This window comes from Amphiprion ocellaris, chromosome 11 (assembly GCF_022539595.1).
Source record: "Amphiprion ocellaris isolate individual 3 ecotype Okinawa chromosome 11, ASM2253959v1, whole genome shotgun sequence".
NCBI lineage: Eukaryota > Metazoa > Chordata > Actinopteri > Pomacentridae > Amphiprion > Amphiprion ocellaris.
In genome coordinates, this window is record NC_072776.1 from 814,149 (window position 1) to 841,140 (window position 26,992).

Sequence of the window (26,992 nt, forward strand, 5' to 3'; positions counted from 1 at the left end):
GCTGCGTAAATACCATTATATACAGTCTATGGTAAATACGTATGTGAATCGCATCATTGGCTGCAGCAGCCAGTCACCGGTCACTCACTGACTCACATTGAAAAATAGCACAGAATGAATTGTTACGTGTTTATTTTATTAACAATTTAGGTTGGATTTTTTTTTCTGTGCGCGGCGACCGTGTCAGCAGTGCGCAACTGCGCACGCGCGCAGTTTAGAGGGAACAGTGCCTGACACCATTCAGACCAGATTCAGAATCCTGGCAGGACAACCTGCAGCTCAGTTCTCCCATTCAGCAGCAGGGGTATAAGGGGAGGGATAGAAGACAGGAAAAATGTAAAAGTGCTCAAGTGTTGAAATTTTTGTTGAATATGTATATAAGTTGGTTCAGGTGGTTCAATCATTATTTTTTCAAGTTCTGCATTTTAAAATGTTATATAAAAAGTTATTTTAAAAAAATGTTGTCAAAATGTTTTTGAACCGTACTAAATTTACTTGATTTGATGGTCAGTTATTGATTACATGCCGACACTAATAAAACTACTGGGTTACATCAGCATAAATCACACTAATTCAGTTAGGCATTATGATGTTCTGGACTTTTGCTTTAATACATTTTCTCTGACTGGACCTCTCTGAATTTTAGTTGGATACCCCTGCTCTACTGATTGCAATTTTTTTCCAACTTGTCAGCAAGTTTGTATAGGTCTCTACACAGATGAATTTTTGTTCTGAAAATCCGACCTTTCTGTCAGTTTTTGTCCTTGCATTCAAAAATTAGTGCTTGATTCAGTGAACTGATAATGTTGTGGGCCGGTCTGGGCCAAAAATGCCAGGGCTGACTTTTTGCCCCAGTCCACCCCTGAGGAGCAGTAAACTTAATTTTTACACTTTTGCTGGAATTTGAAGAGCAGTTTAAAACTAAAAGTTGATAGTTCTCAAAAGTAAACTGCCATCAACACAGCAGAAAGAAGATTCATTTGAAACTGTGCTTTCTTCGATCTACATCTTAAATACACTCTTCTAAACGCAATCTAAGTCCACATCCTCCTCATTAGAACGAGGTGAACATATTTATCTTTACTGTCCTGAACTACTTTGTTTCCCAGCCACCAATAAAAGTAACTCAGCTGGGAATTTAGACCAACGTGGAGTCCGTTCTGCTGGCGTCATTGCAATTAAATTGCTAGTTACATCCAGTTCTAGGTTAACTAAGTTATGTTAGGATTGTAACGTGATTAATGAAAACATGAACTCTGAATCTAGATAAGAAAGGTTGTGACTCGGTTGGCCCACATTCCAACAGTTATACATTTCCTGTATTTAAAATTTAAATTATTTCCCTTCATTCTTCAGTCTCCTTGTGTGGCATGAAAAAAAAACTTTTTTTGAATTACTCCCACAGAACAGTGGTGGGAAGGAATTTTTGCTTTATATTGTAAGTTATTTGTACTATAATACCCATTTTAAACTTTTTTTCCCCATTAATACAATAAAACATTTATGTATTTAGAGGAAAACATTAACTTTCTATACTGACAGCTTTTGCAAAATAACTGAAATTGGAACTCTGTTTTGTATTTTCATTTTATTCCCACGATTTAAAAGTTTTCCTTTAAGTTGCATGTGTAAATTTAACATGAGTGTGTCTGAATAAGTTACTTCACTTTTTACCTAATAGGAAGAGAAGGGATGAACATTCGAGTGTCAGGAGTGACTTACATGTGAATTACAACACCTTTTATATGAAATGCCACATCTGCATTCTGAAACTAGATAAATCATATTTTTGCAATGAAAAAAAGTGCAACCATGATTTTATTTAATGTCTTCCCTGAATCATATGGGTCATATTCAGATCAAAACCAACAAATTACATGCAGCTCTGTGGATTTTTCGAACAAGAATTGTATTTTTATGCCTTTTAACTTTGAATGATTTGCACTATTTTTCACTCATATGACAGTAAACTAAACATTTCTAGGTTTGGCTGTTGGTTGCACATCTTAAGAGCTATGAAACTTTGCAAGGAAATCTCTATATTACTGTGTCCAGACTTCAGCATCATGGTTTTAGATCTGTGTGTGACCCTGATTTGTTCAGTGATTTAAACTGAAAGAATGAACAAAAGGGCAATTGAGTTTCTCAATAAAGCAAAGAATCCGGTGAGAAATGGAGCAAAGTTAATAAGCAAAGTTCAGCAGTTCTTCCCATTTAGTGCGCTACAAAGGTGCGACCTCCGCTTGGCCTCCTGAGGCTGCAGAAATAATGCTGTTTTAACCTTTATACAAATATCAAATGAATGCAGAAATAATTCAACAATATTAAAGTGCTACATGTATTTAGAATGCTACACACAGCTCAAGATATTCACGTTTCAACTGATTTTTTTTTTACATTATTTACCTGCAGTTTACATACAGTGTTTTTAATCCAAGCACTCCACTCTGTCCATGTAACATCATTTAAAAATTATATTTATTCACCTCGTTTCATCTTCCATGACATGTTAATGCATCAGAGTAAACATTCACACCACAGTAACTGAAACATTTAACTGCTGCCACATTTATGGATCAAAACAACAACCGACAAAAGATTGTTTCTACACAAATTTTAATAAATAAAGCTTACTTAACATTAATACTGTATGCTTCTTTTTAGTTAAACTCTTCACATGACTGACAACAGAATTATTATCACCACGACAACTTAGCTGTTTCCGACAGTCTGAGACGACAATAAAAGTTCAGGGACGATATGAAACAGAGAAGTAAACTGACAACGAAAGATATAAAACAATCTGAGTGGCAGTAAGTTTCAGAAACTAGAGTGGCCACAAAGTAAAGTCGAGAATATTCTGAGACTGAACATGGACTAATTTATGGAAACAGCAGAAGAAATAACATCAACACAAGGTCATTTCAGGAGTCAAGGTACGTGTCCACTAGATTCCATTCATTGTCTATGTGAAATGCACCGTGTTGCATGCTGGTCCGGTTGTGTTGCGTTTCCAGCTGCGATCCGGTGCATCTCCCTGCAGCTCATTTGCATAAAATAGACTCAGCTTCTACTTTATGGAACTTCGATGCGGTATGCGGAGGTCCAACGCATCACGAAACTTTCATCAAACGTTTAAACTCGCCATCAGTGAACTAAAACCAGGACAGATTCAGCTGCTGCACAGATTATTTCTCTCCTCAAATGCTTCCAGAAATACTTTTCGGTGAACTGTTTTCGTAATAAAAGAGAAAGTTTGCGACCGAGCCGCCAGCTTGAAACCCAGGAGCTGACATCTCCCGAGTCGATGCGTTCATCCAATCAGGGGCAGGATAGTTGGAGAAGAAGGAAGCAGGAGTTGAACACTGGCTACTGGCCTCAAGGACACGCCCACCAAGCAGGAGATTTTCACATGTGACATTATTATATGCAGGAAAAACACATCTAGTGGACATGTAGCATTATTTTTGACCTTTGGGACGTCTCACATCCTCAGCAGATGGACTCATGGACTGTAGATGTTCATTTTTTTTTTTTTTCTGAAAACCTGGAGGAACTGGCTGAGACCGAATGTTCATGTAGGAACATTATTTGTAAACTTTAACCCTCGTGTCGTCCTGTGGGTCAAAATTGACCCGATTTAAAGTTTGAAAATGTGGAAAAAAATATATTTTCACAGTGAAACTTCTGATGTCCACATTTTCAACATTTCTGGGAAATCTTTGAACATTTTTTGGTGGAAAAAAGAAATGTTAAAAATGCTTCTTAAGAACATTCACAAAAAAAATCCACCAAAATCCAGTGAATTTCGCTGGATTTTGGTTGATTTTTTGTGAATGTTCTTAAAGAAAATATTAGAAGTTTTACTGATATATATGGAATCACTTTAGATATTTTTAGGATTTTTTGGGAAGATTTTTACTCATTTTTTGAAAATATTTACTAGAATTTTCTTCCCAAATTTGGGGGAGTTTCTTAAAATAAAACTTTTGAGGGAAACTTTGAAGGAATTATTGGAAGTTTCTTCCTGAAGGTTTTGCAAATTTTTAGGAATTTGGGATTTTTTTTTGCTGAATTTTTGGATTTTTTTCAGACAAGGTAAATGAACACAACAGGAGAGTTAATAGGATCTGATTGCCTATTTTGAGGGTAAATAAGAGTCAAGAACAGCTTCACACAGCTGATTGTGTCTCGCTGCACACATAAATGTTGCTGGGCCTCACTCTCCTGTGGCTCCTGCCCGGCACTCTGGGACAAAGTCTGCAGCTTTTAGGAATGAACTCCTGACAGGCCTCCCTGAACTTCCTGATCCTCCAGCAGTAGATGACGGGATTAAAGACCGTCTTCAGGTAGCTGAGCCACAGAGCTCCGATGCTGACGGGGTAGAAGACGGAGCTGTAGTAGAACTGCCGGCTGAACACGGCTAACAGGCTGACCACCGTGTGAGGCAACCAGCACACTGAGAAGCCGACAAAAAGGATGAGGATGGTGGTGAAGGCTCTGGTTTTGAAGCTCATGTCCACCTTGATCTGAGGCGGCCTCTGCAGCCCGGTCAGTCTCATTTTGCTGACTTGGTTGAGGGCCGGCAGGCAGGAATGCTCGCTGGTGTGGTTGTGGATGCGCAGCGTGTTGCGGCGCACCGTGTTCAGGATGCACATGTAAGAGTACAGCATGACGGTGAACGGCACAAAGAACACCGCTACGGCCAGCAGCACCGTGTACCCACGGTCTGCCAGGGACTCGCTGTACCCCAGGACGCACTGCGGCGCCCAGGCACCTCCGATACCCGCAGCACCCGTCCTCCACCCGACCACAGATGGCAGAGACACGCACAGGCTCAGCACCCATGACCCGGCGATCAGCAGCTTAGCTCTGTGCGGGGTCAGCTTGTCCTGCCGCTGCACGATGATCAGGAAGCGGTCCACGCTGATGATGAGGAGGATGGACACTCCTTCCAGCACGAACAGCCAGTAGAGCATGATGGAGGCCCGGCAGAACCCGCTCCCAAAGCTCCAGTCGGCCGTCGCCACGGTGACGGCGGTGAAGGGCATGCAGAGCAGGGAGAGCATGATGTCAGAGAAGGCCAACGTGGCGAGGAGGAGGTTGATAGCAGAACGCATGGCAGGTTTCTGGTAAACAATCAGACACACGATTGCGTTGCCGAGGAAACCGATAGTAATCATGAAGATCATTATGGCTGCCAGGGTCACGCGTAGAGTGACTGATATGAGAGGAGGAGGAGAAGCTTCTGACGGCTGGCTTTCAGCCGCTTCCTCCACGTTGTTGGGCTCCATGAAGTCACACTCCGCCAGCAGGCTTTCATTATTAAGAGCCATGGCAGCTCTTATCAGAGAGAATCAGCCCAGGAGACGGTGTACATGTTGCACTAATGTTGTGGTGCACGGATGAAGCCGTCCTCCAGCTGTTCCATGGCAAAACCTGACATAGAGAGACAAGAATATCCAATTATCTAACGGTCAAAACACACCAGACTCAGCGCATTACACTCTGTCTCATAAGAAGCTGTGATAAACATGATATAACCACAGAAACAAAACTGAGGAATGCATCATCAGACAGTCACCACTGATCTATTAGTCAGTGCTAATTGTAAATAGGAAACAGTGAGAGGAGGACTGACGTTGTCTAAGCCCCTGGACCACGCCGACAGTTCAGTCACAGGACAGAGATGTGCTGCTCGGCGGCTGCACTGAAGTTGATGATTAACATCCGAGCGGAAATGTTTCACACATGAACAGAGAAAGACACACATTTACACAACACCCAGTCAGCTGTCAGCTCAGCAGACGCTCTTCCTGGGTGAATACTTCAGATGCTGATGCAACCTCGATAGAACAGAAGTCTCCTCCACACAGGACATGTCTGTTGCTATGGTTTCAGCTTCCTGCAGCCGATGGCGGGACTAAAGGTGTAAAGTTTAACAGGCATTCCCACATGCAGTCCTACACGGTGGACAGGTATTTAGCAGCTGAGGTAGGACTTATTGTGTTACCACCTGGATCTACGAGGCCTTTATTGCAGCAGTTTCACCTGAGATGACAGCAGGTGTTACCAATGACAGCGAGCCGGGAGTCTGAATCTGAAGGAGCTAAATGGAATTCAGCCATCATTCATTTTCATTCTTTAAAAAATATCTTGAAAGGGGTGATAGTTTCAGTGTCTGAGCTCTCTGATGGGTCTTAGTCGCTGTGAAAGAGGCTATTTCATTTCAAGTTTATCAGTGAGAGACTGTATAGTCAACCTAAAACACAATTCATCCAAATAGGATTTAAAAAAGGAAAAAGAAAAGATCCCTTCATTGACTGTAGCTACATTCTGCCACGAAATGCATCATTAGCCACTGCATAGTGTTGCTGCTTGTTGCCACGGCAACAAGGTCACCAGTTCCATGGCAACAAGCCGCCCGTACTCTCATCTTTTGCACAAGTGTATGACAATATACATACCCTCCTGGGACCTGGCTTCCACATGTGGATATCTCTTCTTTTTTCCCCAAAAAGAGCATATTGTTCATAATAACGATAATAATTAAAAAAATAACATTAATTATAAGAAAAATAACAACAACAATAATAACAATATAAATACAATAAAATCTAATAAATATAACAATCAGATATTAGATATTATCCGGTTATCATGTTTATTAGTTACTCCTTATCCCAAATAACCAGAAAGAATCTAAAATGCATATATATATGTGTGTGTGTGTGTGTGTGTGTGTGTGTGTGTGTGTGTGTGTGTGTATATATATACACACACATATATATATAATTTTTTTGAATCATAGGATTTCTTTTCAAGTTGTTTTTCCTTAAATTAATCTCAGTCAGACTACTAATAATTAAAAATATTTATTATTTTTCAATAAGAAAATGAATTAGGCACAAGTAAGCATTTCTGTCTTAGGATGTCATTTTGGATTTTTTTTGTTTTGTTTTTTTAGTGTTGCCACTAATGTTGGATGTTTATTAGGTCACATGTAGGAAATAAACACAAACAAAGATGACTAGAAATAACATGATGAAGTGTTTTTCAATAAAAAGCTAGTATGATGTCAGATTAATAGAGTGATATTATTGCCTGAGAAAACCTAAATAATACAGTTGTTATGATGAAAACACACTGAATTAAATGCCTCACATCCCTTGTTTTCATTCAGATCCTCAAACACAGAGAAGGGTTCAGCTTGTTCCACATTAATTCATGTTCTCTGATAATTTATCGCTTCCATCCATTTTTTTTACACTGCTCCACCACTGATCCTGTACAACGTGTTCTAACGTTTAAAAGGAACACGTTTCTCCCTCTCATCTGTCAGTCAACCTGTCTGCATCCACCAACAAGTCACAGCACAGATTCAGATGCCTCAAACACTAGACGCCTGTCGTTTTCCCCCAACCTGATCATCGACTATTCGGCACCAAATCGATACATCTATAAGCTCTAACCGGACAGAAACGGACTCACCTGGACGGTTACCGGGTCGTCTGTTCGCCTCCCGTGGAGCCAGCCAGCTCGGTGACCGTGTGTCTGCTCCTAAACATGCTGAGATTTTCCCCAAATATCCCACTTTGAACATTTCACTGCCGTATCGATCTCCATCGTTCCGCCTGCGGAGGAGTGTGACGCCAGAAGAGCAGGTGGTCCCGATTTAAAGGAGCAGTGTGGCAAAATAAGAAAAGAAAGGAAAAGAAAAGAAAAGAAAAGAACAGGTAATCCTAAATTATAGCTCATTACATTAACCCTCCTGCTGTCTTCATTTATGGCCACCAAAAAATACTGTTTCCTTGTCTGAAAAAATCCAGAAATTCAGCAAAAAAATTCCCCAAATTTCTGAAAATTTGCAAAACCTCCAGGAAAAAAATTCCAACAATTCCTTAAAAGTTCCCTTAAAAATCCCCCAAATGTGGCAAGAAAATTCTTGTAAATATTTTCAAAAATGAGTAAAAATCTTCCAAAAAATCCTAAAAATATCTAAAGTGAATCCATATATATCAGTAAAACTTCTCATATTTTCTTTAATAACATTCACACACAAAAAAATCAACCAAAATCCAGCAAATTTCGCTGGATTTGGTTGATTTTTATGTGTGAATATTCTTAAAGAAACAATTTTTTTGACATTTCCTTTTTTCCACCAAAAAATTTTCAAAGATTTCCCAAAAATGTTGAAAATGTGGACATCAGAAATTTCACTGTGAACATTTTTTTTTCCTCCACATTTTCAAACTTTAAATCAGGTCAATTTGACCCGCAGGACGACACGAGGGTTAAATAGCAATGTGTTTAACAAGTCACATCAATAAGTGATCAAATGTACATTTATTATTTAATATCATTTGGGATGCAGATTAAGAGGACATATATGTATGTCAGCTGTAGTTAATTACAGGTTGGGTGCAAAACTTATCAGCAGCAATAAAAACATTGACAGCATTTTAACAAAAACAAAAAATGAAATCTTACCTCATATGTTTATTATGGAATCATAGACACACGATAATAATATAGCGTTTTCTCTGTTCCCTAAACCATATAATAATAACACTTACTTTATATATACAGTCATGGAGCAAATGATCAGACTGCCCTTGTTTTCTTCCATTTCTGTTCATTTTAATGCCTGGTACCACTAAAGGTTTATTACCTGAAGAATACAATGAACAGGACTTTAAATGCAGCTGATTCCATAATACTTTCTGTCCTATCTGACCTGCTTCAGCTTCATTGTATTCCAGGGTCTATAAGAGGACATTTCATGTCTTCAGCAGCACATCCAAAGGCCTAGAGTGGTTTCCTGCTGACATTCAAGCCGTAGCACAACTCAGAAGTTGTCAGCTCTCACATAACACCTAAAACTAAAGAATTATGTGAAGCCACAAAGGCAGCCATCATGAGTGAGAGACAGGTAGCAAAAAACTGAAGATCTCCAAGACAGACGTTCATTCCACCAAGAAAAAACAGCCCAACATGGTTCTACCAAACTGCTAGCTGGTCAGGAAACGTCTTTCTACCCACCAGATGACCGTCACTCATCTCTTCCTGTCAGGAATCGTCCTCAGAACTCCAGGGACCTTAAAAATGAGTGGACACTGTGGAGAAATGGGACTTGTTGGACAAGGACAGTTGGAAAGCGACTTCTTGAAGCTGGTCTGAAGTCCCACAGGACAGGAAGAAGCCCTTCATCAAGGAAAGGCAGAGGAAAGCTGGTTACTCTTTGCTGGGATCACAAGGATTGGACTGTTGATGATTGGACTGAGGTTCTCTTCAGGGATGAATCCAGTTTTCAGTTGATGTCCACTCCAACCAACTTACTGGTTAGGAGGAAGCCTGGAGAAGCTACAAACCAGACTGTCTGCCCCTACAGTAAAACATGGGGGTGGATCAGTGACCATCTGGGGTAGTTTCAGTCTGGGTGGAACAGGGCAGATGAACCAGGTCATGTTTGGGACTACTCTAGAAAACAGTCTTCTTCCATCAACTGGAAAACTCTTTCCTGCCTCCAATGACTGGATTTTCCAACAAGACAAGGTCAGTTAAATCCTGGATGGAGAACCAGAACATTGGAACCATGCCTTGGTTGCTCAATCACCAGATCTAAATCCAACTGAAAACCTGTGGAAAATCATCAGACACTAAATAGAGAACCACAAGCTGAAAAACAAAGCAGATCAGTTAGAATGAGTGCAACAGGAATGGGTTCCAGGCATTAAAATGAACAAGAAACAGAAGAAAACAAGGGTGGTCTAATCATTTTTCCATGACTGTATTTTTGAAATATAAATGTCTCATTCATTATGAATGATACATAAAATGCAATCAAAAAGTCCAATAAAAGATGCACATCTAAGATTTTTTTTTTTTATTTTCTGGAATGACTTTTTTGATTGATGTTAAAAAAAAAAAAAAAAAAAAAAAACAGTCGTGAGGTTGTATTTATTATTTTGTCCAGGAGATAGCAGCATTGCACTCCAGATGAACTGCAGCTGGCAAAGCAATTTTGTGTTGCATGTGTCGGTATTTAGAGGTAGGTTTAGGGTTATAATTGAAATATATTCAGGGTTTTAGTACGTTAGAAACAAGCATGACTCAATCTTGTATTTTATTTTATTGTGAACATTTCAGTACGTCAGGATTAAAACATGAATTGGCCTGCAAAAGACATCTACAGAGATATGAACTAATCTTTGTTTTACGCAGGAAATCTGGCATATTAAAACACACATAAAAAGACACACTCATGCACTTAGCATGCCGCCTGAGATTCTTTTCATGGCTGTGCTTGTCTAAATTGGCATCATGCCCATGTGTTGAACATGCCCATCAAACCAGTTCCACTCCAGTGGTCCTGCACATGCATGCTCATCACGTTCAGCAGCACCCACACAACAAGCTCACTAGTCAGAGAATTCATTTCCCACTTCGTTATTCCACAGCTGTTTGCTTTAATTTCTTCCTGATTGAGAGACTTTGGTGCTCCATCAAACAGCAAAGTGAAAAATGCTCACCACTAAATCAGAATATTCAGAGTAGACGAGGGAACCCACATGAGTGATGTTGAGCCAGTTGTGTTACATTTAGAGAGGAAAAGTCAGACATTGTGATTCACTCACACGCAAACACAACAACTCTGACATTACATCCGCCTAAGATGTGCTTTTTGGGCGTTTTATTTGTGCCCCTCACTGCTTCTGTTTCCAGGGACGTGTCTCCTGAGTTTCAGCTCACACTGAGGAAGCCACAGTGTGTTAATCAGTGCTAGAATTTAGTGGTTAACCTGTCTCGGCGTTGTGAAAATAATTAACACCAAACAGTGGGGGATGATGATGTGCAAACTGCAGTGAAATAGTTGTAGATTAAAACTTTGCTGTTGTTAAATCACTACTTGGGTGAGAGGAATGTGTGAGTCTGTTTTCCTGCATCCAAACCGTGAGACACAAACAACGAGCATTAAAGCAGGGATTATCCAGGAGTAATTTTATGTAAAGTACCTCTGAATGAGGCTTTAAGAGCAATTATGAACAATTACACGGGTAGTTATTATTGCAAGGAGGTAATAACATCTTCAGAGTGCAACTGCAAACACTAGTCTGGTGATTAAAGATGCTAAATGGAAGCAGAACACATGTAAAAGCACAGATGAACGATGCGCCTTCATGCGAGCTGAGTTTTCTGCTGTTGTTTGAGGACTTTGGGGTTCTCAGGGAACTGTAGCATCATCAGCTTGTAGCTTCAGATCCCAGCATTGATATTCAGTGTAGACACCTGGTGCTGTGTGATGACAAAACCCTTTAAAGGGCTTTTTATCCCCCAATTCCAGCCTTATCTCCCATCTTTACATCATGCAGCTTTGAGGGGATCACACTGCAATCCTGCCAGCTTATATTCTACCTTCATTTTCATTTGGAAACTTAAGCTCACAGCTCAGTGGAAATATAACATGTTAAGAGCCCTTCAAAAGATGATGAGCAGTGGCACCACTTGTCCACCTTTCATGCAACGTTATTGTTTTGTTATTGGTTTTAGATGCAGAAAAATGCATATATTTTAACTGTTCAATCAAGTTGCTTGATCCCAACAAGCTCAATGCACCACACCAGCTGCTAATTAAAGGGCCGTTTTCAGCAGTGATTTTTTGAGATCACCTAAATGAGTTTCTAATTTGCAGAATTTCCTCAAGCGCTACAGAAAATGCAAAAATCTGTCTGGCATTAAAAGGAGTTTTACAATATGCCTGTAAAAGTTCTCAGTTATCCTTTATATTGTATTTCTAAGCGCTAAAATGAAAGCAGCTGGATTTACTTAAGAGTTTTTTAAGGTTTTCATCTTTCATCAACTCAGAGAGGAAACATCCTCATGCAAGTCCTTCATTTTTGCACTTGGATCAACTTGTTAACCCTCCTGTTGTCCTCATTTACGGGCACCAAAAAATACCGTTTCCTTGTCTGAAAAAAATCCAAAAATTAAGCAAAAAATTCCACAAATTTCTGAAAATTTGCAAAACCTTCAGGAAGAAAATTCCAATAATTCCTTAAAAGTTTCCCTCAAAAGTTTTATTTTAAAAAATCCCCCAAATTTTGCAAAAAAAAATTCTTGTAAATATTTTCAAAAAATGAGTAAAAATCTTCCAAAAAAATCCTTAAAATATCTAAAGTGATTCCATATATATCAGTAAAACTTCTAATATTTTCTTTAAGAACATTCACATAAAAATCTACCAAAATTCAGTGAAATTCGCTGGATTTTGGTTGATTTTTTGGTGAATGTTCTTAAGAAACATTTTTAACATTTCTTTTTTTCCACCAAAAAAATGTTCAAAGATTTCCCAACAATGTTGAAAATGTGGACATCAGAAGTTTCACTGTGAAAATATATTTTTTCCCACATTTTCAAACTTTAAACCGGGTTAATTTAACCCACAGGATGACATGAGGGTTAAATGAAAACCCTGCAAACAGTTTGTTTATTTGAGTCAATATCATCTTTCTTCCATCCATCAGCATATCTGCATCATCTCCACTTGTGTCCCCTCAGCTTCTTCAGAGTCTGAAAACTGACTTGGAACAACAACAGCTGTACAGGCGGACATGGAAAGACCCATTCAGACCACTCATTCATGCTAGCAGACTGCTATTTATAACCACAAGGCCAGAGTTTCCTTTAAATCCTGCCAAATGTTCAGGGAGACAAACACACACCTTGCATACTTTATGTGCTACTTGAACGTGTGTTTTGGCTGTGCTTTTGATGTATTTAGTGCTGACAGTAGAAAACAAAGTTGCTGCAAGAAGGACAGATATCCAAAAGGAACAATGTGAATCACATAATCAGTGCCAGTTTGCTTTCGTAAGTCGGGACGTTAGTATCTGGAATCTGTACTCACACTGTAATCAGAAGTGTAACATCTGCAGTAACGCATTAACTTTCAGGTTTGTGTTTGTTCCTCAGCGTTCTGTCTGGTTTGTCAGCTGCTACTGTAGCAGCCCACCTTTGGCCTCCCTCCTAGTTTCACTGCAACTACAGCGTCTCTGCCGCTTTTGCCATGACTTGCTCCTTTCTTTTCCTGGCTCATGTTTGCGTGTGCGCAGCTACACGCATGTATTATTCTGTGTCATGTTTGCACGGATCAGAGGCGGCAGAGAAGAAACACAGATTGTTTTTCAGAGCCGCCGTCCTCAGCTCCTCACCGCCTATCTGCCAAACTCATCATCTGTGGCAAAAGATCCGCCGCCTCATGTCACTCCATCTCGCTGTCACCTTGGCAACCGCTGCTGAGGTGAACTGCCAGCTGGGATAGCCGACCTCCGCTGGCTGCGTTCCATCAGGCTGCAGTCCACAGCCCTGCCACAGGATGTATGTGGCTGGACTGATATGTGGTGCACAAATGAAGAGGCAAACTCCAAGAGCAGGCTGGTGTGATGAGTTCAGTCAGTCTCCAAGGGGTCAGCACAGCTTTAACACAAACAGGAGGCACAAAAACCAGGAAATAACGCACGGCTAGAGGCAGATTATTTGGATTTATGTTAAAGACGAGACTTGAAGCAGTAATGATGAGCTACTGGGATGCAGCTAATGATTATTTTCAATGTCAGTGTACTATTTCAGGTTAGCTGTTAACCTATTTTGTCTAGAGACTGTCAAAAATGATGAAAATGCCTGTTACAGCCTTCCACAACTGATTAACAGAGTAGCTCTGAGAGAGATATTAACAAGAAAGAAGAAGATTTTATTTTAAATGCTTTGTCATTTCTTAAAACTATTGAAAAATGGTTGTATACTGTCTTTGGTTGCATTAAAGACACTTAAAATTACAATTTTGACATGCAGAGCCTTTTCAGTTTATACGACACTGTCAGCTTTAATATTTCACTACTAAAATGATAAAATGATGAAAGTGATACTGAGTGTGTGTAGGCATTAAGAATGATGGCCATCCCATATGTCATCACAAATTTTTTATGTCAAATTTATTAAATAATTAGTCTATTCCATGAAAATAAACACAGTGGAAAAAATAAATAGCCCAAATCATCACACAAGAATACACAGCAGACTTGTACATAAATTTAAGGGAATGTTTTGCTAAATCTGAGAAAAAGAAGAAGCAGAAGAAGAAGAAGCCTCCTATAAAAGGAAAAGTACATTTTTGGAATAACTGTAAATCGCTTGTTGACCATCTCAAACTGAGTCACAACATAAATCCACCGACACACAACACAAAAGTGAGAAACATATTTGAAGGAGGATAAATTATTATTGCTCATTATAAAACAACTTGAATAAAGCGCATGGAATCAAAGTCTTTCATTTTCAAAAAAGGAAAAAACAAACTTACAGGTTACAGCCCAGTCTGGCATGTATGAGGGACATCAAATCTGCAGCATTACAAGGGAACTTTTATTTTTACAGTACAGAGATGTGAAAAGAACTTTAATCTGTTTGAACGTTTCGGCTTTGAAGCCTCTTAGTGTTTAGTTGGAATTTTAAAAAGACTTTAAATTGTTTTCTGCTCAGATTCGGATAAGCTCGAAGATATTTTTGCTCCAGAGATTGTTTCTTAATGCAGAAAAAAATACCCAAACAATGCGTAAATGGACATTTATCCCGCTCTGACATGAACGCTCACTGGATAACATGGTTTCTGTGGAATTACGCACATGGAGAAGAAAAGTTCGCCAAATATTCTTGTCAGTCTGAGAAATAGTTCTCTAAAAAAAACTATTCAAACGCTTCACAAATTTCATGTCCGTCATTTGGTTGTTTTCACGTGTCGCTGTACATCCTCTTGCACTCTATGGAAGGAGACGGTGTGTCAGGTCCCATGCTGCCCACCTGTGAATATGCGTCCTCCGGGGTGCGCGGGAGTCCAGGCGGCGTCATGCGCTTCTCCTTCTGCCTCCGGTTGCAGAACCAGACCCTGACCACCTCCTTCTCCAGCTGCAGAGTGTCCGCCAAAGAGTTGATCTCCTGCGCGGAGGGTTTGGGACATTTCAGGAAGTGGCTCTCCAACGCGCCTTTTACGCTCACCTCGATGGACGTGCGCTTTTTCCTCTTCCTGCCCTGCGTGGCGATCTTATCGATGCTGGTGGGGCTCCCGGTCGTGGAATCGGCCTCTTCCAGCCATTTGTTGAGCAGAGGTTTCAGCTTGCACATGTTCTTAAAGCTCAGCTGAAGCGCTTCGAACCTGCAGATGGTGGTCTGGGAGAACACGTTGCCGTACAGGGTGCCCAGAGCCAAGCCCACGTCTGCCTGCGTGAAGCCGAGCTTGATCCGTCGCTGTTTGAACTGTTTGGCGAAATGCTCCAAGTCGTCGGACGTCGGGGTGTCCTCGTCTGAGTGCGACTCGTGGCCCACCCCGGGGTGCTGGTGGTGGTGCGTGTGGTGACTGTGGTGGTGATGGTGATGATGGTGGCTGCTGTGGTCCAGCTCAGGGGACTCCCCGCGCACCAGCCCCGAGTGCATGAGGCTTTGTCCGGTGTGGGAGCTCAGCATCCCGTTGACTGTAAATCCTCCGGGCTGGGAGTAGATGAGGGACTGCTGCTGCTGCTGCTGCGACTCGGTGATGCTGATGTGCGTCGCGGACGTGCCTCCCCAACTTCCTGGGTGCGTCTGATGAGGTCCCAGATGTGGGGACCTGTGGTGCAGAGCCGAACCCGAGTGGAGGTCATCCCTGCCGGTGTTTCTCTTGACGTCCTGCGGCTGGGAGCTGGGGGGCCACGGGGATCCGGCCTCTGCTGCTGCCGCCGCGGCTGCAGCTGCTGCGGCTGCTGCGTGAGGCAACGATGTCACCCACTGGTGGGCATGGCTTAGCATGTGTCCCCCGTTGCTCGCCACCATGGCTCCGTGCATGAAGTCACTCTGCACCATCTTGACTGAAGGGTCTCCTCTGTATCCACTAGACACCGTGGTCACAGCGGTGCTGCCCGGCTGCATGCCACCTCCCCTCCGGTCAGAGTGAAGGACCGGCCCGGATAAAATCCTGCTGCTGGCTAGGTATGGACTAGAGGTGGCTGTTGCCATTCCCCAAAGCATATATCTTGAAATGTATTTCTCTCTTCTGATGCTTGATTAAAGTCCGACTTTTTTGCTCTAATCCATGAATAGAATTGTCTATTTCAGCATGAGCGACTTTCTTTTGCGCGCTTAGTTTTTTTTTTTAAAAGTGGCAAATCAATCCATAAAGGCTTTGTTGATAGTTTTAGTGAAATAGCAGCTTGTGCGTGCTGTAACCTGTGTGACAAAACACGCTTTTTCACTCATTCCTGTGCAACAAAACGATAGTTTCAGAACTTTTCTCTGTCCCGGGTGCTTCGCCGTGCGTAATCCTAACGATGGAAATGCACCTTCTTTGATCCAGGGCTGAGGAGCTGTTAGACCGCTTGCTTGTCTGCTTGCTTCTCTGATATTTGGCGGAGATTAGATGACAATGACAAAACCTCGAAAGCCTCTTCGATCCGTTCAGCCCTGCTGCTCCTATCCGGTGCGTCCTCTGCACAGCGAAGGAGACGAGCATGTGTTTACGTTGTGCCAAGACTGCGTATTCCTCTCCCATCTCCATCCAATTACAACAGAAAGGCTCTGCAGGGCTCCCGCTGATTGGACGCGCAGTCAGAGAGGAGTTGGTGTGTCTCACAGTCGAGCCTCGGGTGCACAGAGTTCTTGCTGCGGGAAAAAAGCAACAATTTGCTTCAAAATAGTGCAAATCGAGGGAAAATACGCACCAAATGGGCTGGATGTATCTTCAAGGATGTGTAAAATATGAACCAGAAAAGAGAAGACCAGATGAGAAATCCTGCAACAAAACTAAACTTGTTGGAAAAATATACAATTTAAAGATATAACTGTATTATTCTTATTGCTGTAATTACTGTTATTGCACCTCTTTAACCAACTTTGAGAGAATTAAGCAACCTAAAGTTTGTGACGCCTGACGACATTGTGTCTGATTAGTCCCTTTTATCTCGTTTCTAATAACTGAGCAGTTGAGGCCTGAATCAAGGATACTCACATCGTGTTTGGGTACACAGGGGGCTTTGAACGCCTCTTGCATCTTAATGCGCTCTCCTTTTCACATGGTAAAGTCTCGGCCACAGTGGCGTGACGTGCCGCACTGGTGAGCGCTGAAGCTGCACAACACCGATCCAGCAGTTAGATTTTTTTTCCATCCGGAAAAAATATAAATAAACCGGTTCTAGTGGGACGTTTGGGTCTCCTGGGTCAGTTTATGGACAGGCTGTGAAATGAACGCGTCGCAGGGAACTCTGAGCCGCGGGTTGGCCTCGTCTTTTACGGGCCATGAGAGACTTTAGGCATCGACTGAGACACTTGGAGTTCTGTGAGTGGAGGAGAGAGCCAGGTGAGGCCCAGTAAACGTGCTGCTAATTTATGTTTTTCAACGGATTTGTCTTGGATCTTGTCCAAAAGGTAAAAGATAAATAGACTCCAAACCTCCCCTTCCCCAAGCAGAGACACAGACTGAGCCCATTATCACAACATTTCAATTCCATTATGCTCAGCAGACTTATCCAGTGCTAAGATGTAATCAAACATGAACAAGGCAATACAATTCTGCAGTAATCAAAATGTGCTGAATGATTTACCAGGACAACAGTCAATTTATGTCACATCCTGATTCAGGCTGTTGTAAAGTCCTAAAAGGTCAATTAAAATGCATTAAAGCTCTTTAAGATCCTAATAAGCTCCCTGATGCAGTGACAGGATCACTCTCAATAAAAGGAATATTTATAATGAGTTATTTTTCATACGATTGTTTGGTCACATTGTATAATTTGTGAAATCAGCACAACACAATCACTCCTACACCTACTTAACTCTCAGGATGGGGTCAGAAGCTGCATGTGATACAATAATTTGCAGAAAACATTCAAGAAAGTGAATAATCTGATGCATTTAAATGCTTTAATGAGGTTCTTTACACTTTAACCTCTGTGATTGCACTTTAAAGGCTCACAACCCTCAAGAATAACCAACTTTATTGTAAAGCAGCAACACTATTAAACTACTAAATTAGTCACCAACTATTATGATAGTTGATAAATTGGTTTGAGTATTTTTTAAGAGGAAAAATTCAAACTTCCCTGGATGTGTTTTCTAGTTTTCTCCGTCATCTACTACAGATTATCTTTACACTGTGGACAAAAAAAACCCCAACTGAGATCCTCATCTTGGGCTTTGGGAAACAGTGATCAACATGTTTCACCATTTTTTTTGAACAAACAAGTAATGAATCAAAAATCTGCAGAAAAACTGAATGAAAATTATCTTTATTTACAGCCTCATAATCTATAATTGCAGTCCTGCTTTATAGTAATAACCAAGTCATCAAAGTTTATAAGCTGGCAATTATGGCTTTATTAATAACTGTTAAATTATTTAGTGAGTCTACAGAAATACAATCTAACAGTCAATGCTGCTTTTTAGGCTGCTTTGAATTAAAAATAAGTAAAACTTGTGTATTTCTGATTAGTCTGACTCATGGTTCCACATGTAAATAAGCACTTAAGAAAGAGTCCGTATGATAATACCAGTCTAATTGTCAGATTTTTTTGCTCTGAAAACTTTGTTAATATAAAAGCTTTTTTTTTTTTTAAAGTTCTATATAGTCTTTGTAGTTCCTTATATATTTTGAATTTCCCTCGGGATTAATAAAGTATGTCTGTCCGTCCGTCCACCTACCTATCAACCGATGTTCCTGGTGAATGTAAGAGTTGTCCAAAATATTAAAACACAGCCGAAATGGGTTTGTTTAAGCAGCGGACACCCACGGTGTGTAGTACAATTGGAGTTTATTTAAATTTCATGCTTTATTTCTAACAAAAGGTTGCAGATACACTGTGGTTTTAAGTATTTGCAATATAATAAAAAATGATATAGAAAATGTCGACAGTTTAGTAGAAGTTTCTGGAATGTGTATAACACCGTAACAGTTCTAATTAATGATAATAGCTGTAATAAGTTTATATTTGAAAAACAACATTCTTGCACTTCTTCACTGAGTAATTATTTATTCCACAGCTTTTAAAACCTGTTTATCACCGGGCTACATTCTGGAAAACAACAAAAACATGCAGGCGAAGCTGTACAAAAGCACCACAGTGTTCCACGTTTCAAGCCTACCAGCATAATGGAGAGAAAACCAGACGAGTCGGAGAGGGCAGTAATGTTTTTCATGTGTTGTACTGCCTGGTCACAGCACCGGGTCCTCTATTTGTTATTCATGAAGGAAGCTGGGTGAAGAGGCCTTCTTATGATGCACATTTTTCTCTCTGTTCCCTCCCTCCCTCTCTCTCCATGGAGCTGCTTGACAACTAAGCAAATAATCTGTTTTAGCCGTAGTGAATTCCACAATTAATCTAGCATAATGAGCGTGACACCGTCAGCTAATTGACATTATTGTGTCTTTAAGATCGTCCTCAAAATAATTTCCACAGACTTTTCCTCTCTCCATCTTCGTCTCCCTCTCCTCACCCTCTGTTGAGTCTTCAATATGCAGATCGGCCATTTCTGTCCCCGGGCTATTTTCTTTGGTAGACTTTTGAAATATGCAAATGCTTCCAGCAACAACAAAAAAGAAAAAAATTGTGAAAGAGAAAAATGAAAAGCCTTCATCTGGGCTCCAGGAGTTTTCCATTCAAAGAAACAGATGATTTTCTCTTGTTCCTGCTCTTGTTTTTCTTTAGTTTGTTTTGTCAGTCAAGGGTCTGTCTAATTAAGACAAGAGAGACACGAAGCAGACAGATAAAACAAAAAATAATTTGCAAGGTTGACAGTGTTGTCACTAAATTTATTTTTCTGCAGAGATTATAACAAGATTTTCCTCGCAAGATTGTTGGCTGAACACTTGAAACCGCTCTGCACTGATTCACTGCATAGAAGCTGAAAGACCAGACGAGCCGTGGCCCTCCTCTTACAGAATAAACCGCACTGAGAGATCACAGCTTATCTCCATCTCCATCCTCTTTTTATTCCACCTCTTCAGTGTCATCCCGCCGTTCTGATCATGAGTGTGTTTGACCTTCAGCTCTCCCTGAGTCAGAGAGATCCTTCACAGCATGAGCCTCTACCCACAACCCCCCACTGTGTGTTTAAATCAGAAGCAGAGGCAGGAAAGGAGCGAGCGAAGAAGAGGCAAAGTGGGGTAGTCGGGGTACAGAGGAGGAGAGAGAGGACATGGAGGGGAAATGATCAAAGTGTGTTCATTTCCAAGGTACTCACTCAGAGAGAAATATGAGACAAACACGAGCAGTGATATTCAAATTTAAAGGCAGATGTCTGTGAGGTTTGGATGTACGTCTTAATGTGCTGTGATGTTTCAAAACTGCTCTTCAGCCAGTTTAATCCTCCTGTTGTCCTCATTTACAGGCACCAAAAAATACTGCTTCCTTGTCTGAAAAAAATTCCACAAATTTCTGAAAATCTGCAAACCTTCAGGAAGAAAATTCCAATAATTCCGTAAAAGTTTCCCTTAAAAGTTTAATTTTTTAAAAATGCACCAAATTTGGCAAGAAAATTCTTGTAAATATTTTTTAAAAATGAGTAAAAATCTTCCAAAAAATCCTAAATATCTAAAGTGAAACTTCTAATATTTTCTTGAAGAACATTCACAAAAAAAAATTGTGAATGTTTTTAAGAAACATTTTTAACATTTAAACATTTTTTCCACCAAAAAAAAATTCAAAAATTTCCCAAAAACGTTTCACTGTGAAAATATGTATTTTTTTTCTCCACATTTTCAAACTATAAAACGGGTCAATTTTGACCTGCAGGACGACATGAGGGTTAAACATCATTCACGGAGTATGAAAAGTTTGCCGGGACAGCCGTCTAGTTCCCATTCCTACTGGATGCAGAGGAGGAGAGGAAAAAGATGGAGGGCAGCTCTGTTTACTGCACAGGAACAACTGTCAATTACAAACTCCCCGCTGCGACTTAAATGATGACACCCGACGGACAGACACACCGGCTAAACGCTGCTGTGGGTCCAGCCCATTACGCATAAATGGGGGAAAGTTAATGTGTGAAAATTACATTCATTAATCCCAACGGATAATTTGAAAGGGGCCAAAGTGGCAAGAAATGGGAGAGAGAATACAGCAGGGAAATGGCACAAAGACATCAGTCATTTCTCTCTGCTCTGTGTGTGTTTTTTGGGTTTGTGTACCCAGGTGCTTGCAGGTGTGTGCAGAGGCTCTTTCTAAGTGTCTGTGAGCATTAACATAATGGCGAAAGGTGCACTCGCAATGATGGCATTGAAGTCTGTGATTAATGTTTATGCTAAGCTAAACATGGGAGAGAAGAGCAACATCTGGGCCATCACAGCGGAAAAACAGGAAATTGAGAAACGATGAGCCTCTTGGGGTTTTAGAGCATTCAGATAAAGTCACGGCCTATATGAAAAATATGGTGCTTCTATCGCTGCAAAAAATATAAGACATGTAAACTGGGTTAAGGGAAAGGAAGCCTTTAAGTTTTTAATTTCCTTTTAGCTTTTAGCAAGGCTCATGAGCTGAAATAGAAATAAAGAAAAATACAGTGTTACTGCATTTGTGGTTGATTTTTTTTATATCTTCCAATACTGGCATCTAGTTTTAATCCATGTTCTGTCTCTGAAGTTTCCTCGCTGTCCTTCGGATACAACTGCAAATAGTATGACAGAGAAATTTAGTCAGGAAATACCTGCAGCTCTGCAGCCTGTGGCTACGGACAACTGTAGCCCTGTACCCAGGCCAATCCGGAGCCAAGGCAAACAGCCGGTGTCCCTGAAGGCCCGGCCCGGCTCAGTCTGGCTGGCCCTGCGCCTTTCATGAATGGACTGATTTCTCTCTGAAGCTCCCACCAAGGTCCACGTGGGTATAAAGGCTTTCTGTACTTAAGATGATTTCTCAGGTGGGTTACGGAGAGAAAGAGGGAAGTATCACATACTGAAACGTTAAGTGACTTCTGATACGAGCAGCAGAATCTTTTGTGGCATTTAGACTCGCGGTCCTGTGGTCCCATTGCACTGTAAATCCAATAGAAAGATTAAACTGCTTGTAATTGATTTGCTAGATGGATCCAGTTGTGGATGATTACAATGTCAATTGGGTCAATATCCAATGGACGGACTTTTGAAATCTATGGGATATATATGCATATATTTTTATTAAAAGCAAAAAAACGAATATTTTTTATGTTCATTATGATCATGTCTTCACAAATTCCATAATTATTTATTATGGAAACAATCAAAAATGATTGGATATCACTAAAATGTCAACTAAATAACCGTCTGAATTTAATACCAACCACCTTCTAATGAGCTAAACAATAATAAAATGAGCTGATTCAGAAATAGTTTGGATTGTGTTCTTTTTATTAGGTTGAGATAATCATGACAGTTATTTCTGTTTTGGTAATATATCAAATTTTATATGGAAAATAACAAATTGTATCTGTGTCTGAGAAATCACTTTCCACTAAGTTTCCCATTCCAAAAACACCTCTCCAGGAAGTGTGTTAATTCCAGATCACATGACCTGCTCCACATGATGTCATTTCCTCCTGAAGAAAAGACTGGCCAGACTCCAAGGCTTTCTGACTTATTTAGTATAAAGTAGTCAACAGGTTTACTACAATATCTGTAGAAATCAGGTGTACATATAATATTTAGAAGAATCTTTCTCTAAAATGCCATGTGGTGTTTGGTTATAGGCGGTCATGTTGATTTTATGCCTGAAAACAGCAAAACTGTCGACTATGATACAAAAAGTCCTGCAGTTATATATTGACCCAGTTACCTTTTTTGTCTTGTATTTCGTCAGTTTATATCTGCTCAAAAAACAACACAGTGTTCAGAAACTCGGATCATTCCTCCAGGTGAGAAGGGCATGAATTTATATTTATGTTGGAATTATCTGAGCAACATGAGGAAAGTATAGCAGAAGAACACGTGAACATATCAGTGCTGAGCGGTTCTGTGCACATCGGCCGAGACATCCACCAAAATGCAGAACATGGGAATCTAATTAAATAAATATGACGAGTGCCTATAAACGCAGCGGGTTAATGATGTCATGTAGCTTTGAAATTAACACGTTTTCACTACACGGTGAGCAGAGTTTCACATTAACAAGCCACAGTTCTCGTCACATTCTCCTACAGGGAGAAAAATCAAGATATTTTTAGTTTCTTGAAGTATTTTTAAATTCCGTTGAGTGACACATTTACACTGTAAAAAAAAATAAAGGAATTTAGTCAAATCAACTCATCTATTATCATTTGCGTCATACAAATAAATATGTTAAATGAGCTTAAAATGTCTAATTTTCCTTTTTTCAGCCACTTTAGAATTTAAAAACACAAGTTCTTATAAGGTTTATGAGGCATTTTGACTTACAGTCATGAGTGGAATGAATGAACAGATGAGAGTTCACTCAATTTATTACATTAGGTTGATAGGAAACAAAACTAGCACATAAGGAGACTTTCAAAGATGCATTTGTAGTTTAAGACAGACATGGTGGAAATATGCTGTATATTTTTGCTAAATTAAGTTCCAGTTGCTTCTTTTCATAGTAATCAAAACAATTTCACTGTGACAAAAGGTTATAACACTGAATTCAGTCCTCACATCTGCAGACTAGGATTTTTTTTATTTCATGAGAAGAGCCTCGCATATTGTTTTTGTCGTGACTTCAGTCAAAAAAGTAAAAATTAAAAAAGGCATCAACAGCTGAGACTGGAAATCTTTGCACTAAGAAAATACAAAAGGAGAGTATAATACTTTTCTATGTGACTAGGTAATATAACTTAATATCTTAAGTTCATTGAACTAGTTTTCTTGAGGTCAGTTAATTTAACTGACCTAGTTTTACACTTTCAGAACCTATAAGATGACAATGAAGTAATTAATCAACCAAAATTCAATTAACTTAGACTCCGAAGCTGAGTGAACTTAAAATTATTTACAGTGTAGTTTTTTTCCACGCAGAACATGCAGACTAACCAATTAATTTGAGTGCTGATCAAGGTTTTGAAAGGGAAAGATAATGCCACTTGTATGTGTTAGTGGATGTGAGGCAAATGGACCATTAACCCAATTTTAGTGGCACGTGCCGTACGGAATAATTTTCTTTGTTTAGTTTGGTATCAATTGAATAGCAGTTGTTCATACAGAACTACAATCTGTACCTTAGTCTCCTTTACCAATGTGAAATAGTCAACTCAGCAAAGTCCATACCTAATGAGGACTACGTGATGTGGTCTAAGAGGCATGGAAAAGGCCATGAAGTGGTTCTTGTGTTGGTATTTCTTGGTCAATGCTTTGTTTCCAAGGTCAGAGCACATTCAAAATAACAGACAGCGACCCACAGAGTTTTAACCCTCCTGTTGTCCTCATTTACAGGCACCAAAAAAACATTGTTTCCTTGTCTGAAAAAAATCCCAAAATTCAGCAAAAAAAAATCCCCAAATTCCTGAAAATTTGCAAAACCTTCAGGATGAAAATTCCAATAATTCCTTAAAAGTTTCCCTTAAAAGTTTTATTCTTTAAAAAAATCCCCCAAATTTGGCAAAAAAAATCTTGATTTTTTTCTGAATGTTCTTAAGAAACCTTTTTAACATTTCTTTTTTTCCACCAAAAAATGTTCAAAGATTTCCCAAAAATGTTGAAAATGTGGACATCAGAAGTTTCACTGTGAAAATAGATTTTTTTCCACATTTTCAAACTTTAAAACAGATCAATTTTGATCCACAGGATGACACCAGGGTTAAGGAGTATTTGCATATCTCCATTTCACATCAAGCAAAAACTCATTTGACTTGATTTTTTCAGTTTTACCAGAGAAAAGGCAGAGCCTCAGTTCAAAGGACTCGGATTAGTGCTGTGGATGGTCACCGAACCCAAAGCTTCGGTCCATTTTCACCCTGGATGAGGCATTTTCACAGTAGGAGCAGCTGATTTAAACAGTTCCTCCCTCACAAGGTTCACATTCTATAAAGATTCACTGGTGAACTCGGATTAGCTGCACGCAGCCTTTAAAAATGCACACGAACCTCTTCCATGCACCCACCGGCAGCCAGGCAGGGGGAAATCACTGTCAAACGGGGAGTGCAGCATTTGTTGGTTGCAATGTTTGACTTGGCCTTCTTGAAGACGTGTCCTGCGGACCCTGCAGCTCACCTTGTGCCATCAAACTGGCCTCAAGCGCTAAAAGCTGCACGAGCGCGATCAGAGACGACCTTGGCATGCGCAGCGAGAACACAGCCTACTTCAGCATCTGTCTTTGATGTACATTATCAAAGACCTTTCTCCTCCTCTCCTCCCCGGACCAAAGGCTACTATTGTTTTTTGTTGTTGTTATTGATATTGTTTTCCACCCTTATAACACAAAGCAGTCTGACCATGACTCTGATGCTAATGTGGAGGTGGAGAGGGTGTTTTAATGAGCTGCACAGTAGATCAGAGGGGCTCCGGGGGGTTACAGAGAGGGAATAGGTAGCGCTGAACATCAAAACACAGCTAGTACTCCAGCTCCTGCTTTTCACCAGCCGTGACCTTTCAGCGCAGCTCCGAGACAGAACGTGGATATTAAAACAACAATACAGGAATAAAACCAACTAATAAATGTAGGACAGAGATATTTATCCTGGTCACCATTAACCCTCTAAACCCAGAGCAGTTTCTTGGTGTTTTTTCTTTACTCCCGTCACAATTTTACTGACTGTGAACTCTTTTTAAACTGCAATATAAAGTCCTGCACCTCTATGGAGGCTTTACTAGAGGTGAACCAGTGGGTCTTCAGCTTAGTTTTAACCCTCCTGTTGTCCTCATTTACGGGCACCAAAAAATATTGTTTCCTTGTCTGAAAATAATCCAAAAATTCTGCAAAAAATTTCCCCAAATTTCTGAAAGTTTGCAAAACCTTCAGGAAGAAAATTCCAATAATTCCTTAAAAGTTTCCCTTAAAGGGTTTATTTTTAAAAATCCCCCAAATGTGGCAAGAAAGTTCTTGTAAATATTTTCAAAAAATGAGTAAAAATCTTCCAAAAAAATCCTAAAAATATCTAAAGTGATTCCATATATATCAGTAAAACTTCTAATATTTTCTTTAAGAACATTCACATAAAAATCAACCAAAATCCAGTGAATTTTGCTGGATTTTGGTTGATTTTTATGTGAATGTTCTTAAGAAACATTTTTAACTTTTCTTTTTTTCCACCAAAAACCGTTCAAAGATTTTCATCAGATCAGTCATAGCTTCTCAGTTGTGTGAAAGAATGCTTTTTTTTTTTTTTTTTTTTTTTTTTTTTAACAGGATGTTTATAGCGCAAACAGTATGTCATTTGGCAAATTCTTCAATGAGACGTGTAGAAAAAAGTTATTTTGATGAAATGCCACAACTTTAAGCTTAGATTTGGTTGCATCCCACAAATAATACATTCATACACTGACAGAAAAACAGGTGATTCTTTTCAGGTTTTTCAGTTTCTGGTTCTAAATATTGGTACGAGGCATTTTATATATTATATCTATGATATCAATAACTCTAAATAAATAAAATAAAAAGAATTGCCATCTCTTAAGAAAAAGAAAAATGAGAAAAGTGAGCTTAGTGCAAGGCAGAATTCAAATAAAATTACTTCTGTGGAATCATAAGGTCATCACTCACATTAGTGAGCTGATATTTGAGGATCGTTCGTAAATTGGCACATTTTTGTGGAATGTTTGACAAATTCTGACATAAATTCACACTGCTGATCAGTGAGAAGTCATCTGCTGACTGCTAAGAAAAGAAAGAACCAAAGAGTTCAAATGGAACAAAGTAATTCCAGCTTTTTTGTGTTTTTTTACTTTTACTCTTAAAAAAAAAAAAACAAAATAGTAATCCTGTTTTACATACATATACTCGAGTAAGAACTACACTCACGCCAAAAACATCCTAACAACACAGGAACAATAAACCAAGAA

The 26,992-nt window shown here is 39.8% G+C and overlaps 2 protein-coding genes across 2 annotated transcripts in view; both read right to left on the bottom strand.

Annotated features, from left to right (window-relative positions):
• Window positions 1–2,456: 2,456 nt before the first annotated feature.
• gpr45 (G protein-coupled receptor 45) overlaps window positions 2,457–26,992 on the bottom strand; it is a 44,272-nt gene continuing 19,736 nt past the window's right edge. Inside the window, exons 2-3 of the mRNA XM_023269429.3 lie at window positions 7,492–7,634; window positions 2,457–5,439 (exon numbers count right to left, since the gene is read on the bottom strand). Of these exons, the coding sequence (XP_023125197.1) occupies window positions 4,173–5,336 (1,164 nt within the window). The 5' untranslated portion in view covers window positions 5,337–5,439; window positions 7,492–7,634 and the 3' untranslated portion in view covers window positions 2,457–4,172. The remainder of the gene's footprint in view (window positions 5,440–7,491; window positions 7,635–26,992) is intronic.
• pou3f3a (POU class 3 homeobox 3a) overlaps window positions 13,965–26,992 on the bottom strand; it is a 32,771-nt gene continuing 19,743 nt past the window's right edge. Inside the window, exon 2 of the mRNA XM_023269424.3 lies at window positions 13,965–16,686. Coding sequence (XP_023125192.1) covers window positions 14,788–16,056 — 1,269 coding nt within the window. The 5' untranslated portion in view covers window positions 16,057–16,686 and the 3' untranslated portion in view covers window positions 13,965–14,787. The remainder of the gene's footprint in view (window positions 16,687–26,992) is intronic.